Here is a 16,165-nt window from a genome sequence, read left to right on the forward strand (position 1 = left end):
CACTAGCTACTAGAGAAAAAGCTTCATCAATACCGGATCACGATGCCCTTTAGTACCAGTTGGAAAACTGATGAGACCGAAAAGTCTCGGTCTGTGGCACGGGGTGAAACACTCTACTGGAGGGATCATTTCGTACCGGGAGAAAGTTCCAGTACCAAGCATTTATTTTGCATTAAGAAAAAATATTAAATCTGGGAAGATGATTTCACCCGGTACTGAAGGGATCCTTTCGTACAGCGTGAAAGTTCGAGTACCAAGCATTTATTTTGCGTTATGAAAAAAAAATTATATCTAGGAAGAGGATTTCACCCCATACTGAAGGGATCCTTTTGTACCAGGTGAAAGTTCCAGTACCAAACATTTATTTTGCGTTAAGAAAAAATATTAAATATGTGAAGAGGATTTTTAAAACGAAATACTCACATGTGTGATGGTTGGGATTCAAACTTGAGACCTCTTGCTTTGAGCATACCTTTCTTATCATCTCACCTACACAGTACTTGTGATAGGAAGAGATATTTTCCTTTTGAAATAACATAAGGATGATCCTTTATTATCGGGTGGTAACACACTAGTACAGATGAGGCCTTTTGTTATATCATGCATATGTTCAGCGGCTTACACTAGCTACTAGAGAAAAAGCTTCAACAATACCGGATCACGATGCCCTTTAGTACCAGATGGAAAACCGATACTATGAGACCGAAAAGTCTCGGTCTTTGGCACGGAGTGAAACACTCATCCTGGAGGGATCCTTTTGTACCGGGAGAAAGTTCCAGTACCAAGCATTTATTTTGTGTTAAGAAAAAATATTAAATCTGGGAAGAGGATTTCACCTGGTACCGAAGGGATCCTTTCATACCGGGTGAAAGTTCGAGTACTAAGCATTTATTTTGTGTTACGAAAAATATATTAAATCTAGGAAGAGGATTTCACCCGGTACTAAAGGGATCCTTTCGTACTGGGTGAAAGTTCCAGTACCAAGCATTTATTTTGCGTTAAGAAAAAATATTAAATCTAGAAAGAGGGTTTTTAAAGCGAAATACTCACGTGTGCGGTGGCCGGTATTCAAACTTGGGACCTCTTGCTATGAGCGTACATTTCTTATCATCTCACCTACACAACATAGGAAGAGATATATTTTCCTTTTGAAGTAACATATGGATGATCCTTTAGTACCGGGCGGTAACACACTAGTACATATGAGGCCTTTTGTCCCGTTTCCTAACAGCCTTTAGTCCCTGTTTTGAAACCAGGACTACCAGTCCGGAACCGAAGACCCAGATCTTTAGTCTCGGTTTCCACAACCGGGCTCGGTTCCTAATAGCCTTTAGTCCCGGTTTTGAAACCGGGACTACCAGTCCTAACAGCCTTTAGTCCCGATTTTGAAATCGGGACTACCAGTCCGGGACCAAAGACTTGGATCTTTAGTCCCGGTTCTCACAACCTGGGCCAGTTCTTAATAGCCTTTAGTCCCGGTTTTGAAATCAGAACAACTAGTTCGGGACCAAAGACCCGGATCTTTAGTCTCGGTTCCCACAAGCGGGACTAAGGATACATACAATGCAAAAAAATTTACTCTGCACCCAGCAGGATTCGAACTCGTGACCTTTTGCCTCGCGTAAAGTTTCCTTGTCACCCCACGTACACAACACATGTAACTTTGAATGGGATGTCTTCCTTTTAAACTAACCTGTAAAGCACCCTTTAGTCCCGGTTGGAACCACCAACCGGGACTAAAGACCCTTTTGATCCGTGTTGGAGCCACCAACCAGGACTAAAGGTGACAGGTCACCTTTAGTCCAGGTTGGTGTTACCACCCGGGATTAAATGTCTAGGATCTTTGGTCCTAGTTGGAGCCACCAATCAGGACCAAAGGGTGACTTTTAGTCCCAGTTGGTGGCTCCAACCAGGACTAAAGCTCCCCGTCGCCCCCTGGCCGTTAGACCCGAGACTAAAGCATTTATTGGTCCCGGGTCCAATGGTGGCCGGGACTAATGTGCTGGACCAAAGGCCATTTCTGTAGCAGTGATACTAACACCACCCGATACCAAAGGCTAGACATTGGTATCGGGTGGTCTTACCACCCAATACTAATGTGGGTGGAATCTTTACTGGGTGGTGCCACCCGGTATTAAAGGTCTTTGGATCTTTCCATCCACCTTAAAAGTACTGCTACAAAGATTACCTGGTACCAATGATGGAATTAGTACAGGGTCATCTTTCTATCGGTACTGTAACACCCTAGGTATCACGCAACCCTGAGATGCTACACTCTACACTACCAAATGCTGAAAATTAAAATTTCAGCAACAATAACCTATAAACAAGCACGACGCGGAAGCAACAATAAATATATATAAAAAGGGTGATGCTTCATCAAGACAACTCTATATCATGTACAAATATGATTTAAGTTACTACAAGATCTAGCAAACTCAGAATTATGCACCAAATCATTATGAGGTCATGTAGAAATGTATGGCGTGCAACTAACCCACTTCCCTTCATACTAGCTTCAAAGGATAACCTGGGGGGATAAACAAGGGTGAGATTGAATAATCTCAGTAAGTGAACTCCTTTAACAAGCTATTTAAACTGCAATAGATTAATTAATAATTTGATAAAGTAGCAAGTATCAAAAAAATAGCTCCACCATTCGCCAGATGTACCAAGAGCATAGCAAGAATAAAATAATATTATTTTGATACCGAGCTACTAATGAATAATGTAAGATCCAAACAGTACGATAACAAGCAACCCTTAACACCATCATAGTATGTAGGTCCCCATAGCCACTAAAAATAAAGGTAGCAATGTGCTGATCATATATTATAAAAATGGAATAGTATTTGTGATCCAATTAGGGTGCAAATAAATGCAAGAAAACAACACCTACAATATCTCCATAATCCCGTAAGTCATACAAAATGCCCAACACCATGGAGAAGCATCACTATCAAATTATTTCCATTGCAACCATATCAACCAATATTCAAATTTTCGTACAATAAACCAAGTGAATGAAAAAGGCACACATATGGTATATCCAACTCTCATAAGCCACATTGCAGTGCATGTCACCATAAGGACACAATATACGTTTATACCAACATATCTCCATCACATCCAACATTAAGCCCAAAAAACATGCATATCAATGCAAATGAACTCCTGCCTTCATACCCATCAAGGTATGAAGCTGCATCTCTATGCCAAACCAATGATGTATGCATATGAACTCCTGCCTTCATACCCAACAAGGTATGAAGCTGCATCGTTATGCCCAATAAACGATGTTGTACCGGTACGGTCGCAACTATAGGTTCGCGACATAACTCCAAATGCCATGTAATGCAGTGCAATGCAATGCAATCTCCAAAGCCAGATATCATATACTCCAAATTCAAATACCCTGCACTCCATGATGGAAGAGGGGAATAATCCATGATAGTTAATGCCAGAAATGCAAACAGTACTCCCTCAACATAAACAGCGCCAACCATGACTGAATAATCATATGTTCCGATCATCAACCAAACATGACTGAATAATCATATGTTCCGAACATCAACCAACCATGACTGAATAATCATATGTTGCAAACATTAATCAACCATGACTGAATAATCATATGTTGCAAACATCAATCAACCATGACTGAATAATCATATGTTGCAACATCAACCAAACAATTATTTGTACTATCATATCTATAGATCTCCTTAGTCTTAACAGAAATAAGTAGCATGTAGCCATTATCAATTTAAACATACAAATTTCATAATTCAAGCCCCAAGCATATCTATCATATAAAAAAATATTTCTAAGTAGAGCCTGTCAACCCAAGATTCAATCCATATATTTGAACATATATACCAAATAATAGTAAGAAACTATTTCGAACCTTGCTCGTAATCCAAACTCCAATTTATGCACACATAATAGCACTAGGAGATATAAAGTAGCGTAAATGCCACAGAGATTTTCATACACCAAGATTAGCATAACCTCTACTATAACAAGCCCACTGATTAGTAAATCATCAAGGATTCCAAAGGTTTTACTCACAGGAAAACATACCATAGGATAAATTACTAAGTATATGCCATATGCAATGTTCAAAAAAGCGTTAGGCAGTATCTAGGCGGTGACCCACCGCCTAGGGATTAAGCGGGATTAAGCGGGATTAGGCGTTTCAAGGCGTTTTTCTAAGCGGTACAATATAATACGTATATTTCACCATATACTCTAAAAAGAAAAGAAAAAATAAGGAACTAGTGGGCTTTGAATGGAAAAGAAGATCCAAAACAGCCCAAATAGCCCACCAGCCCACCTCCCCCACCTTATCTTCCACCCGTGACCCGTCGTCTCCCCGTCGCCTGGTTCGACGCGACGACACCTCCCCGTCGTCCTCGCCGCTCGCCCTTGCCTCCTCTGCCCCGCCGCCCCTGCCTCCGCCGCCGCCGAGGTTCGTCCCCTGCCTCCTCCTCCTCCTCCTCCTCCGCGCACCTGCCTCAACCTCCTCCGCCGCCGCCGCGCCCGTCCCCTGCCTCCTCCTCCGCCGCCGCGCCCGTCCCCTGCCTCCTCCGCCGCCGCAGGCCTCCTCCTCCGCGCACCTGCCCCCAAACTCCTCCTCCTCCGGCGCCGCCCATCCTGACCTCCGCCACCACCATGGGGCGCCTAGGGGACCGCCTACCCCCTAGGCCAGGCGGGACCCCTCCGCCCAGCGCGTAAGCGCGCTTAGGCGGCCGCGGAATTCCGCCTTTTTGAATATTGGCCATATGTAAATCATCCCCAACCATAAATTCAAAATCCGTTACATATAGACCACCTCATTTATCTATCCACCCATGTTGAAGTAAAAAGCCACGTTACCTCTAGATTTATATTAGCAACAACATTTCATACTTCACCCAATCATTATGAGTCACGTCCAAATTCGTTATATTATCACTTATGTGTGTTGTATTTTATAAGTGGAGGTAGTAAAAATAGAATATTAAAGTTTTAGCAACGCAACCGCTACGTTCACTTGCCTCCAATGAAGGGATGACCGCTTTAGGCGCGATCCGAGGCACTACCACCTGTTTGACGAAGCAAGATCAGATAACAACTCATACCAACAAGAACTTCGATAAGTAAAGCGTTCCTGCACCCCCCCTCCCAAACCACCATCCCACCCAAATAGCAAAAAGGCCACAAGCCAACTGCAGCACAGCTGCTTCACTTTGTGTACCATTTAATCCATAAAGGCTATGACAGCAAAGGAATACAATTTTGAAATCTACAGACCAAGAACTAAATGTTTCATGTAGAAACTTTATTTTTCTCATGCCTCTAAAATGGTCTAAATTGCAGATGAAAACAGACATCCGAATCTGCTCAGAAAATCAGGACAACAATTCACATTTCCATAACTCTAAATCTATTTGTACAAAAATTCTAAAATTCACCAGAGGATAGAGAATTCCATACTCTACAACTTTGGTATTATCCATATTTGCCTTAGAGGTCAAAAAGATGGCCTAAAGTAGGATTAAAGCTTAACTGAAAAACTCTGTCAACAAAACAGTACACCGGAATGTTAAATCTATTATGGAGTTCCACTTATCCAAAAATTATGCTCTTTACCAATGTAGAGAGCTTATGAAAGTCAATACAAGTTTCTAAAGGTTGAAAAGTCTAATTATTCCTTCAAGGTTTTCAAAAACCTACTTGATCCAGCTCTGTTCAGATTTTCATCAGAAAATGACAGCTAGCTCATAAAATCCATATCTCTCAAATCCCTTAGGCTAAAATCACGAAATTTGACGAGCTACTAGATCCGAATGTCCCCTACAACTTTGTAGTTCATTTCAAAAACCAGTTCTGCCTCTAAGTGCCCCGGAATTCAACTCGGAGCACTGCTACAGTAAAGTGACGGATCTGAAATCCGAGGGAGACACCCAAAAGTCATCTCTCTCCCCTCTAATCCACTTAATCTCCAACCCAAACTCACACATGATCATCTAATTGGAGCAGGGAGGAGGAAAACCCACTCACCTTTGTTACCCTCGAAACCCTAGGGAGTGGAAACGGTGGGGGAAAGACTGATTTATACCGAATGCGCACCTCTCCTTGCTCCTCACGTTGTCGTCGTTCCGTTTTGCTGGTTTCCCCCTACGGATTTGGTGCTGCAGAGGGTGGATTCAAAGGCTGGGAGGAGAAGCACGAGAGGAAGAACGAGAGATAACGAGAGGAAGGGGTCAGGGTCGGCCAGGAGGAGGAGAGCGTGAGGGAGGGTGGAAGTGGGCTGTTGGGCCACCCCCTTCTAAACAGCCTTTTTCTTCCTCTTTTCCTTTTCTTTATTTTTTTTATTATAGATACTTTTGAGGTGGATCTATAGCATATTTTCTAGTAGTGTTAGGAGTTATTATATTACAATGACAATGTTCATTCCTTTATTTTCAAGTGCGCGCGGTTGCAGCTTGTTGTTGGCCGCACGCATCCATCGTCCATCGGAGCTCATCGCGTGGTGCTTATTCACGGCGGAGTGCGCCACGGAGTGGCACTGGAACGGTTGGTAACGATCGTGTCGCCATAGATTGCCGGCCGCAGCTAGAATAGCTCATCTATATACTACTGCCTCCAGACAAAAGTTTTACGTCTCCGACTAAAATAAAATTGCAGCTAAATGCGACTTGCTGTCTGAAGATTTTTTTATTTTTCATAATATTTTTAAAAATAACTCGTCTACAATTTTATTTTCACGGTGTGACCCTTTTAGTTACGCTAACGCTCCTGGTGTGGTAGGACAACGTTGCCGCCCACCGCATGGGGTGCGACAACCCTGCCACCATGGCCGCTCATGCGCGACTTATCGGTTCGCATCCAATCTTCTCTCCTCCTCCTCCAGTTTTTATTATAGCCCTTTTAATAATATTATAAAAATAACACGTCCACGATTTATTTGATGGGTCACGCCGCACGATGAGGACATCCTAAATGATATACAAGACAACCCACATGATGTACAATGATATCTAAAAGAGGCCGTTGACTCAAGCAAGAGCCCAACTATTACAAGATGAGGTGAATCTAGCACTTAATGTATGTGAACATGCCACTACTAAGAATTGTTCACTGCCTAATGAAAGTGCATTTCTTGTCCTTAGGTTCCAAAGAGGAGGCCATGAGAAGTCTGTTGCAGTCCCTGTGATGGCACAATATTCTGTAATAGAAGTTCAAGAAAAAAAACTATATCAATTCAAAAAGTTTTACCATGAGTATCCTATACATCTGACGGAACATCACTTGGAGCTTCGTAGCAAGAATTATGGCTGTTTTTGTGAGCACTACAGGCTCATGAGGTTTTGGAATGGGCCAACTCAGAACCCACTTCAGCCCAGCTAGAAGGGTTGTTCTTAGTATAAATAACGCCTTACCTATCCTTAAAACCCTAACCACGAATTTGAGAAAAAAATACAGAGAAGCCACTGCATGGATGGGACACTTTTTTATACATCTTTCTCTTTTTATTTCTCCTCAGCCTTTGGAAATGTCATTATGCCAAATGTCTAAGGTGATGACGTCTAAGAAGTTTAAGGTGATGCTGTTGTCCTACAAGCAAGAGAATGCATCATGTCATAAGCACATTGGATGCTAGTTTCCATTGTGAAAAATGGGATCTCCCTTATGCTGGAACTTAATAAACTCAAGAGGACACATGCACTATGATGCATAATGTTTGAGGGAATATATCGTACTTGCCCTGATTAACCAAAACAAGCCCTAAGAGCAAACAAGCCAGCTAATTAACGCTAAAGCATTCTTTACTGCAATGATTTTGTTAATGTGGTTGTTTGAACATTGAGACAGTTTGGCAATTTAGCTGTTAGGTGCCTGAATTTTGTGCAACGCAAAAATTTCCCATGGTCTCGCCAATCACCGCCTAGTGCGCATTACACGCCCTCGAAAGCCCTAAGAACTAGGTACCAACCCAAAAAATCTCAACCTGAACCGGGGAGCAGCAGTTAGGCTGTAGAAGCAATATGAGGCATTGTTACCACCTGATATGGCAATAGTAACTGCATAGCCCAGTTCATCCTGCAGGCGCAATTTTGCAAACAGAAGCTATATAGGGAAAATTGACATAGCCATTCTGTGAGTTATTATGTTCAACTTTTCCTCGAAAATATAAGATGTGCATATGAAACTGATCGGCTTTTTACCTTCTTTGCTTACTAATAAATGTGTACAACGATAATTTCATCTTCATTCTTATGGTTTTAATCCTTTTATTTCTTGGGTCTAGTATAGTCTCACAATTCGACAAAGCACTGCTACAAAAAGAATTTGTAGGAACCCTCCTTTTTTCCAGGGGCGGATCAAAAGGTAACCCGCTCCTACAAATAGAGCGGAGCTACTGTAGCATGCTCCTGAAAATACATTTCTAGAGTCACGTGATGGCGTCACCCGTCCTTGTAAATGGCCACCATTTTTAGGGACGGATGACGCCATCACCCGCCGTTAGAATTACATTTTTAGAGGCGGGTGACGTCATCACCCACCTCTGGAAATGGTCACTATTTCTAGGGGCAGGTGATGGTGTCTCACCCCTAAACATGATTTTCGGGAGCGGGTGATGGCATGACCCGTAATAAAAATATCCTCATGCAAAAAAATCATAATTTTTTCATATGATCTCGAATGAAGACTAAATTTATACCAAAATTGTAAAGCTTGATGAGATTTAAAATTTTATAGTTGACAACTTTTCATTTACAAACTAGTCGTCTTTGCTTTGTGCCCCGGGGATTTTGTGCTTGAGCACCTCTGGGGTCATTGCCTCTGCTCCGTATAGAAGTCTGAAGGGGGTGAATTTGGTTGCTCCAGACTTGGAGGTGTTATGAGACTTGACGACCTTCGGGAGTTCATCTACCCATTTTCCTTTATTTTGATCGAAGAGGCACTTTTTGATGCTAGTGAAAATGATTTTAGTCCCACCAAAAGTTCTGGTGCGGCTGCGGGTCACTGGGTCAGAGTCGAGGGACACAAGCAGCCCCTGCTGCTGGCAGTGGGAATCGGAGCTCGCCAGCTCGGGCACTGCTAGCGAGAGGAAGACCGGCCTAGGCTCTTGCTCTGGTTTTTCCTCTTCATCTGGGTCAAGTCATGGTCCCTAAAATTAAATGATTCATTGGTCCATTGCCATAAGACATATAACGGTCATCTATGATCAGCTTTTAAGCTGATGTTGCTTTAAAACTTTGGCTGTATACGGCTGCAGAGGCCAGAACATCTCCCTTTTCTAAAATAAATATATTTGTTAGACAAGTCCAAATATCGCAGAAAATTTAGCCCCATAATGACTAGGTTGTTTGTATATACCATTCTTCTATGACACGAGCTGCCTACTTGTGGAAACATATTACATGATGAGGCATATACATCGACAAATTCGGATGTCGCAAAGCTCATTGCATCCTCAATGTGTGCCAACGACAACCAGCTCACAGAACTCTTAACCACTCCCACAGTTTTAAATAATAGGTCATTTTAATATTTCTAGATGCATAATTTTCACAATGCACCTAGATGTACACCATATCTAGATACAAAGCAAAAATTATGCACCTAGAAATATCAAAACAACTTATAATTTTTTGGCAATAAAAAACAACTTATAATTTGAAACAGAGGGAATAATAAACATGGTGCGGCATTCTTTTGCAGCCATCGTCAAGTTTCAGAACCGGGCACAGGTTGATACATGGATCGTGAGTCATCACTACATAACAAATTCACAAACTGATACAATTAGCTGAAACACCTTAGAAAATTAGCCTCTGCATCATTTTTGTCCCTCGACTTGCCTCTCCGTTTTTCTAGGACTGAGTTTGAATCCTTCCTTTTTTAAAGAAAAAAGACAGTTAGAATCCTTCTAGCTTGGACGTCTCGTCGTTCAAGCATCTGGCATGGTACCGTACCAGCGAGCGAACAAGTAAGGAATGCATCGACTCCAAGGAAAGGATCGCGCAGTCCATGACGTTGAAGCATCTTACAGCCGAAAATGAGGGATCTATTCCTCGCGCATGTGATTGCAAGGTGTCATCGCTGAAGGACGCTGGCCCCTGCCGCCGGTCATCTTTAATTTCTGATTTCCGGCGGACATATATATGATTGCATTCTAGCCAAAACGAAAACAGTTTGCACATTTTTGCAGCATATATGGTCTACATAAACTTTGCATTCTTTTCTAAAATCCAGCTAGAAGTATACAAATCATGTGCGTGCACTGCACACATAGCTAGGTACTCATCTGGATTCTGCTGATTTTATTTTCTGGGAAATGCTGCGAAGTAGGCCTGTGTGGCCGTAAGCGCAACGACTAACCCGGCGATGAACAAGGAGATGGCCGACCACGGGCTCCCGAAGTAGTCCTGCCGGAGCTTGGCCCTGTTCCTGTGCCACCACGAGCCGCAGTACCTCTGCACGTCCTCGCACAGCCCGGCGAAGACGTGCCTGCTGTAGTCCATGGCGCCGCCGTCGCCGAGGTGGCTGAAGAACCACGCCGCCTCCTGGTCGTCGGCCAGCAGGTTGTCCAGGACGCCGCAGCGGTGGAGCAGCTCCACGTCCTGCGCCGTGCGCACCAGCATGCCCATGAGCGACACGTAGCTGGTGAGCACGCGCGCCCCCGCGCCCTGCTGGCTCTGCTCCAGCGCCATCAGGTTCACCAGCAGCGGCCGCTTCATCTCGTCGATCACCACGCGGGGTATCTCCATGACGCCCCGGCGGCCGTCGAACGCCACGTCGTACATGTCCCCCCGCGCCGCCGGGCCGCTCCGCCGCCGCGGCGCGAAGGTCACCCCCGCCGCGCTCATCTCGGCGGCGCGCGGGATCACCCTCACCCGCGCTGCGCCTTTCTCTTGCTGGCCCGTCGTCGCGGAGGGCGCGTCGTCGTCGTCCGCCCGCAGCTTGGGCACGAAGCTCTCGTAGTACAGGTGGAGGAGATGGTGGATGTCGGAGTCGCTGGGCGGGCGCGCGATGGGCTTGTCGTCGCTGGTGTACTCGAGGAAGAGGTTGACGAGGAGCTCCCTGCTGTCCCGCACGCCGGCGACGACGTCGTAGAGCTTCTGGACGACGAAGAACGGGACCTGGTTCTCCAGCAGGAGCAGGTCGCTCCGGACGAGCGTGAGGCCCCAGCCGACGTCGCAGAGGGCGTCGGGGACCTTGTCGTGCCACTTGAAGAAGAACTCGAGGATGAAGCTGCCGTCGAGGAGGAGCATCCGGACGAAGTCGTCGGTGGCGAGGGCAGACCGCTCGCTGTAGCACGCGCGCGCGCGGGGCTCCAGGGACCGCATCTCCTGGATCAGGGCGGACGAGCTGACCGCGGAGTTGCGAGACAGCAGGTCGCGGAGGTAGCGCCACTTGTGGTCCTCCATGGCGCGGAGGCCGGCGGCGCCGTGATAGTAAGGGCCGATGGACACCATGCGGGGCTCGTAGGCCGTGCGTTTGGCGGCGCGGACGTAGGCGGGGACGCGGAAGATGGTGAATGGCTGCCCATGTTCGTCCCCTAGCGTGCTCAAGCTAGCCTCCACCGAGGCTTCCAACGACGATGTTAATCTCATTGCTGGCATGTCGAAAATAAAGACAGGTGCAAGGAAGAAGGCGAGGTATAGCGGCTGAAGAGCTAGCAGTTCTTTTCAGACATAAACAAACTTAGACTAAGCTTTTATAGAAAGCGTAAACGATTAAGCGTAAACTGTGTTGCTTGAACGATACTGCGGGGTTACCACTTCTACAAGTTTGGCACCTTATTGAGGCATTGAGCCAAGAACTTCTAGTCTTGTCATATCAGTGCTAAAGTTCCTGATATGACGAGGCTAGTTCCTTGTAGTGTGCGTCGCTGACAGTCTCTTAGATGTGTGGGAATGTCTCTGTCTCTACTTTTTATTTTAAAAAAAACATGAATGGGGTTGCGTATACCTAAAACTTAGCAACACATCTTCAACACACTTCATACACATTTACTTCTGAGCAGCAGTAAGTAAAAGTGAATACACTTATAGTTGGTACTCAGCAAGGCCACAAGAAATAACCAGAATATGATTTAAATCCATCTTCAATTAAATTAATCATGTGAGGGTCCAAGCCGCTCTTGACCGTGAGTACAGCTGATATATCAGTTTTACACTCTGCAGAGGTTGTACACTTTCACCACAATTCGCATAAAAGTTTCAAAGAACTTTAAACCCAACCACGCATGTGCTGATCAGGCACAATACCACACTTCTGAGGTGTGATTGCATAGGGACGCTATGAGGCCTTTCCAAGAAATTCCTATATGTATATGTTGGTCCCTGATTGCTGCGGTTCCTCAAAAGACACAGCTTTCTTCACCCGCTCCACCATACACAAACTCATAACCACCAAGCTAATACCCCAACACAACATATAGTTCATCCAGTTACTTAGCCAATACCAGAGCCATGTAGTATTGCGGTTGTATAGTTTTCTTGGGTGGTTCTCCATGTTCCAATTAATTCATAATACTCTTGTAAATATAAGCACAGATAGAAGTATGGTTAGGATCACTTACCTTTCTCCAACAAAAAGCTACTCTTACTACTCTTCACAGCTCTTGTTCACTTGGAAAATTTGATCTTCAAACTTCGAACAGCGATCCTTCTACTCGAAGCAATCATCGGACAAACATACAAAACAAACAAGAAGTACAACTAAGAACAATATACCAAAATAAAAGAAAGACTTTAAAAGAGCGCACTAAAGGATAGGGCTCGCTTCTACGGTTACGAGAGCGCAAGAAACGCAAAAAACGGAGCTCGGGTTGGAAAGAAACAACTATCGGAGGATTTACATTATAAAAGAAAACAAAAGAACTATGAGCTTAATTTATTTTATTTGTAAAAAAATATAAAAGATATTTAAAAGAAATACCCTTAATTATAATTAACTCATATTATATTTTTATTTTCAATGGCAAAGTAGAACTTAGTCCAATTTTATTTATAATTATCTATGTATAGAAATTACACTAAGTAAACAATTAATTTGAAAGAAACATGTGAACTCATCTAAATGCACAACTTTATATTATTCGTGTGGAACTGACAAATTAAATTACAAACACATTGGAGTTGATATTTAATTATGAAAACCGGTGTAAAGACTTAATTGAATTTTAATCAGGAAGAGTAGATAAGAGGATATTAATCAAATTAAATATATATATTTAATTTTTAAAATAGGACTACGATACAACAATGTTGCAACGCGATAGCTTACGCTAAAACAAAGCTAACGCAACAAAAACGGGTCGAAACGGACCTAGAACGCGGAAACTAGGGTAGAAACAAGGTTGTAGGGACCAAAACGCGATTAACTATAGACTTAAAGGGCTAGAACAAAAGAAAAAGGATTGTTTCACAAATATCTTTGAACTAGCATGGACAGCGGCTTGATTTTCAAAAACCAGAGGGGCTATTTTGCAAAACTGGCTAGGGTTCCCCGGTATTAGATCTGTTGACTCGGGTTAGATCCGATCTGGATCGTCGGATCCAAATCCAACGGCTCTGAGAGGATTGGGCGGTGCAGCGGCGGCGGCGCACGGTGGCGAGCGGCAGCGAGCAGCGGCGGGCTCGCCGGTGACTCGCGAAGACGCGATTCCGGCCGTGATTACGACTCGGTTTTGGTCGCGGAGCAAGCTCGCGCGACGACGAATGCGTTGGCGGGGTCCGCGCAGGGCGTAGACGCGGCGGAGGGCACGCTCGACGGCGAGGTGGCTCGGCGGAGCAACGGCGAGCGATTCCACGCGCGTGAAGGCGAGAGAGGGGGGAGAAGGGGTTGGCGAAGCTCGTTACTGCACGACGAAGCTTGGGCGGCGGTCGAACTCGACTGGGAACCAGCGGAGCGGCGGGTTGGCGGCGACACCGAGCTCGACGAGCTATAATGGAGGCCGCGACTAGGGTTTGGGCGAGGCGGTGACAGCTGCGACTAGGGGAGGCCAAGGGAGTCGCGCGGGCGCTATTATAGGGCGGAGGAGAGTTCCTTGGCGTGCGCGCCAAGAGAAGGTGCGGGGACGCGGGCGCCGGCCGGACTCGAGTCCGAGTCCCACTAGAGCATGAGGAAGGGGGCCTTGATGGGCGGGTCCCGCGCGTCAGCGAGAAAGGAGAAGCGGGCGCGAAATGGGCCAGCAGAGGAGCTGGGCCGAGGAATGGGCCGAGCGGAGGGAGAAGAGGAGAAGAAAAGGGAGAAGGAAAAAGGAGAGGGTAGATGGGCTGGGCCGAAAGCAAAAAAGAGAAGAAAAAAAAGTTTAACAATTTTGCAATGGATTCAAACAAATTCAATTCAAATTCAAATTTGAGAAATTTGAATTCAAACTGAACAACAATCAATAAAATGATGTAAATGGCAACATGAATGCAAAACATACAGAACAACCTTATTTAATTTAGAAGACAACCAAATTATTATTTTTTTACACTAAATTCCCTATGAAGAAAAATAAATGTTGGGAAAGATTTTTAAAATTATAAGAAAATTGTTGTTTTATTTTTAATTTTAATCACATCCTGAAATCCAAAAATTTTAGGGTGTGATAGATTGCCATGCCACGTAGATGTCACATCACACCAGAGATGAAATACCGCAACATATAATGTGGCATATCTTTCCTGGGGCACTATTTTTGTCTTCTAGAGACATTCTTTGTGGCCTCTACATGGTCATAGAGTCATTGTCCAATATGTCAAAGAGGTGCAAGTAGAAGCAATATCTCTTCGTCTCTTTGAATGGAGAGACACTTGTCTTTATGTTCTGTGAGACAACTTATAATCGTACAATATTGTCTTTGTGCTGCACTTTAAATGTATTGCAAAATATGATGACTTTTGAGTGATGGATCCTTAATCTAAACTTAATATCACACCATTTGTTGCATATATACTCAATAATGCAATTTTTGGAATAGCTCATTACAGGCCTCCTTAATCTAAACTAGGTAGGTTGGCGCGCTATGCGCGCCTGTAGCAAAAAGTTTGATCTATAATAATAATAAAAATATATTATTGTGTATTATAGTTAAAATAATATCGTGTTGATGTATTTTAACAATATGTTGATGTATTAAATGAAGTCTGAAAGTTAAAGTACATAGGTATAGTAGTTTAAAGTTTGAGAGCGCGTTAAATGTATGGATATATATATTTTTGAGTTTTTTTTGTTTTATGTTCGTAGGTACGGTAGGTGGATTGATTTACATTTATTATTGATTTTAGTAGGGTAAAAGAAAATATTAGTAATTTATAGTAGGTATAGTTCATGGATTGTCATATAATTATATCTTGCGAGTTTGCGAAATGGAATTAAAATCCATTAAGTAGTAGGGGCTAGCACATGTAAATGTAGTGTATGAAATATATTTATTATTTTCGTGTAAATAAATAATTAAATATATTTTGTGAATAGATTCTAATTGAATATTATGTGGGTACCACCTGAATAGCATACAGGATCCACATGAGTTATGTATAAATAGTACATGTATGAATTCATTTTTTGTATGTTAACCGATATAGTTGATGGATTAGCTTCCACTAATTATTAATTTTAGTAGAAAAAATGATAAGATTAGGAATGGATGGATGATTCAATCATATTTTGTGAGTTCATAAAGTGTAAACAAAATCCAATAAATAATAGAGGTGAATGTAGTATACAATTTTATTATTATTTTTGTGTATAAAAAATAACTAAACATTTAAACATGGGGGCCACCTGTTTTTATTTTTTATTATTTTGTATTACAAACAGTACTCCCGGGCCCACATGAACAGTACTTCATTATTATTATTTATTATGAACAGTACCCCCAGGCCAACATGACAGTACCCCCGCATGAACAGTACCCCCACATGAACAGTACCCCCCGGCCCCACGTGGGCCCACGGCTCACGAGAGCGCGCCGATTCTTGGCGCGTTAGTAATGTTACTCAATAATGTCTCAAATATTAAAATAAACGCTACATCTTTATGAGGCAACGTCAAAATTTAAATTGACTTTTTTTTTTGAGAAGGAGTGCATTTCATTAATTTGATAAAGGTTTACAATCAAGGCTTACAAGCTCATGAACACAAGAAGGAGATTGATCTCTCCAAACTGCCA

At 43.4% G+C, this 16,165-nt stretch overlaps 1 protein-coding gene across 1 annotated transcript; it reads right to left on the reverse strand.

Annotated features, from left to right (window-relative positions):
- Positions 1-9,726: 9,726 nt before the first annotated feature.
- Positions 9,727-11,715, reverse strand: LOC120709574 (putative UPF0481 protein At3g02645). The gene has a single exon (XM_039995240.1). It carries the CDS (start codon positions 11,616-11,618, stop codon positions 10,317-10,319), a length of 1,302 nt encoding a protein of 433 aa, XP_039851174.1. The 5' UTR covers positions 11,619-11,715; the 3' UTR covers positions 9,727-10,316.
- Between the last annotated feature and the right edge of the window lie 4,450 nt (positions 11,716-16,165).

The sequence above is a fragment of the Panicum virgatum genome, chromosome 5K, assembly GCF_016808335.1.
Source record: "Panicum virgatum strain AP13 chromosome 5K, P.virgatum_v5, whole genome shotgun sequence".
Classification (NCBI taxonomy): domain Eukaryota; kingdom Viridiplantae; phylum Streptophyta; class Magnoliopsida; order Poales; family Poaceae; genus Panicum; species Panicum virgatum.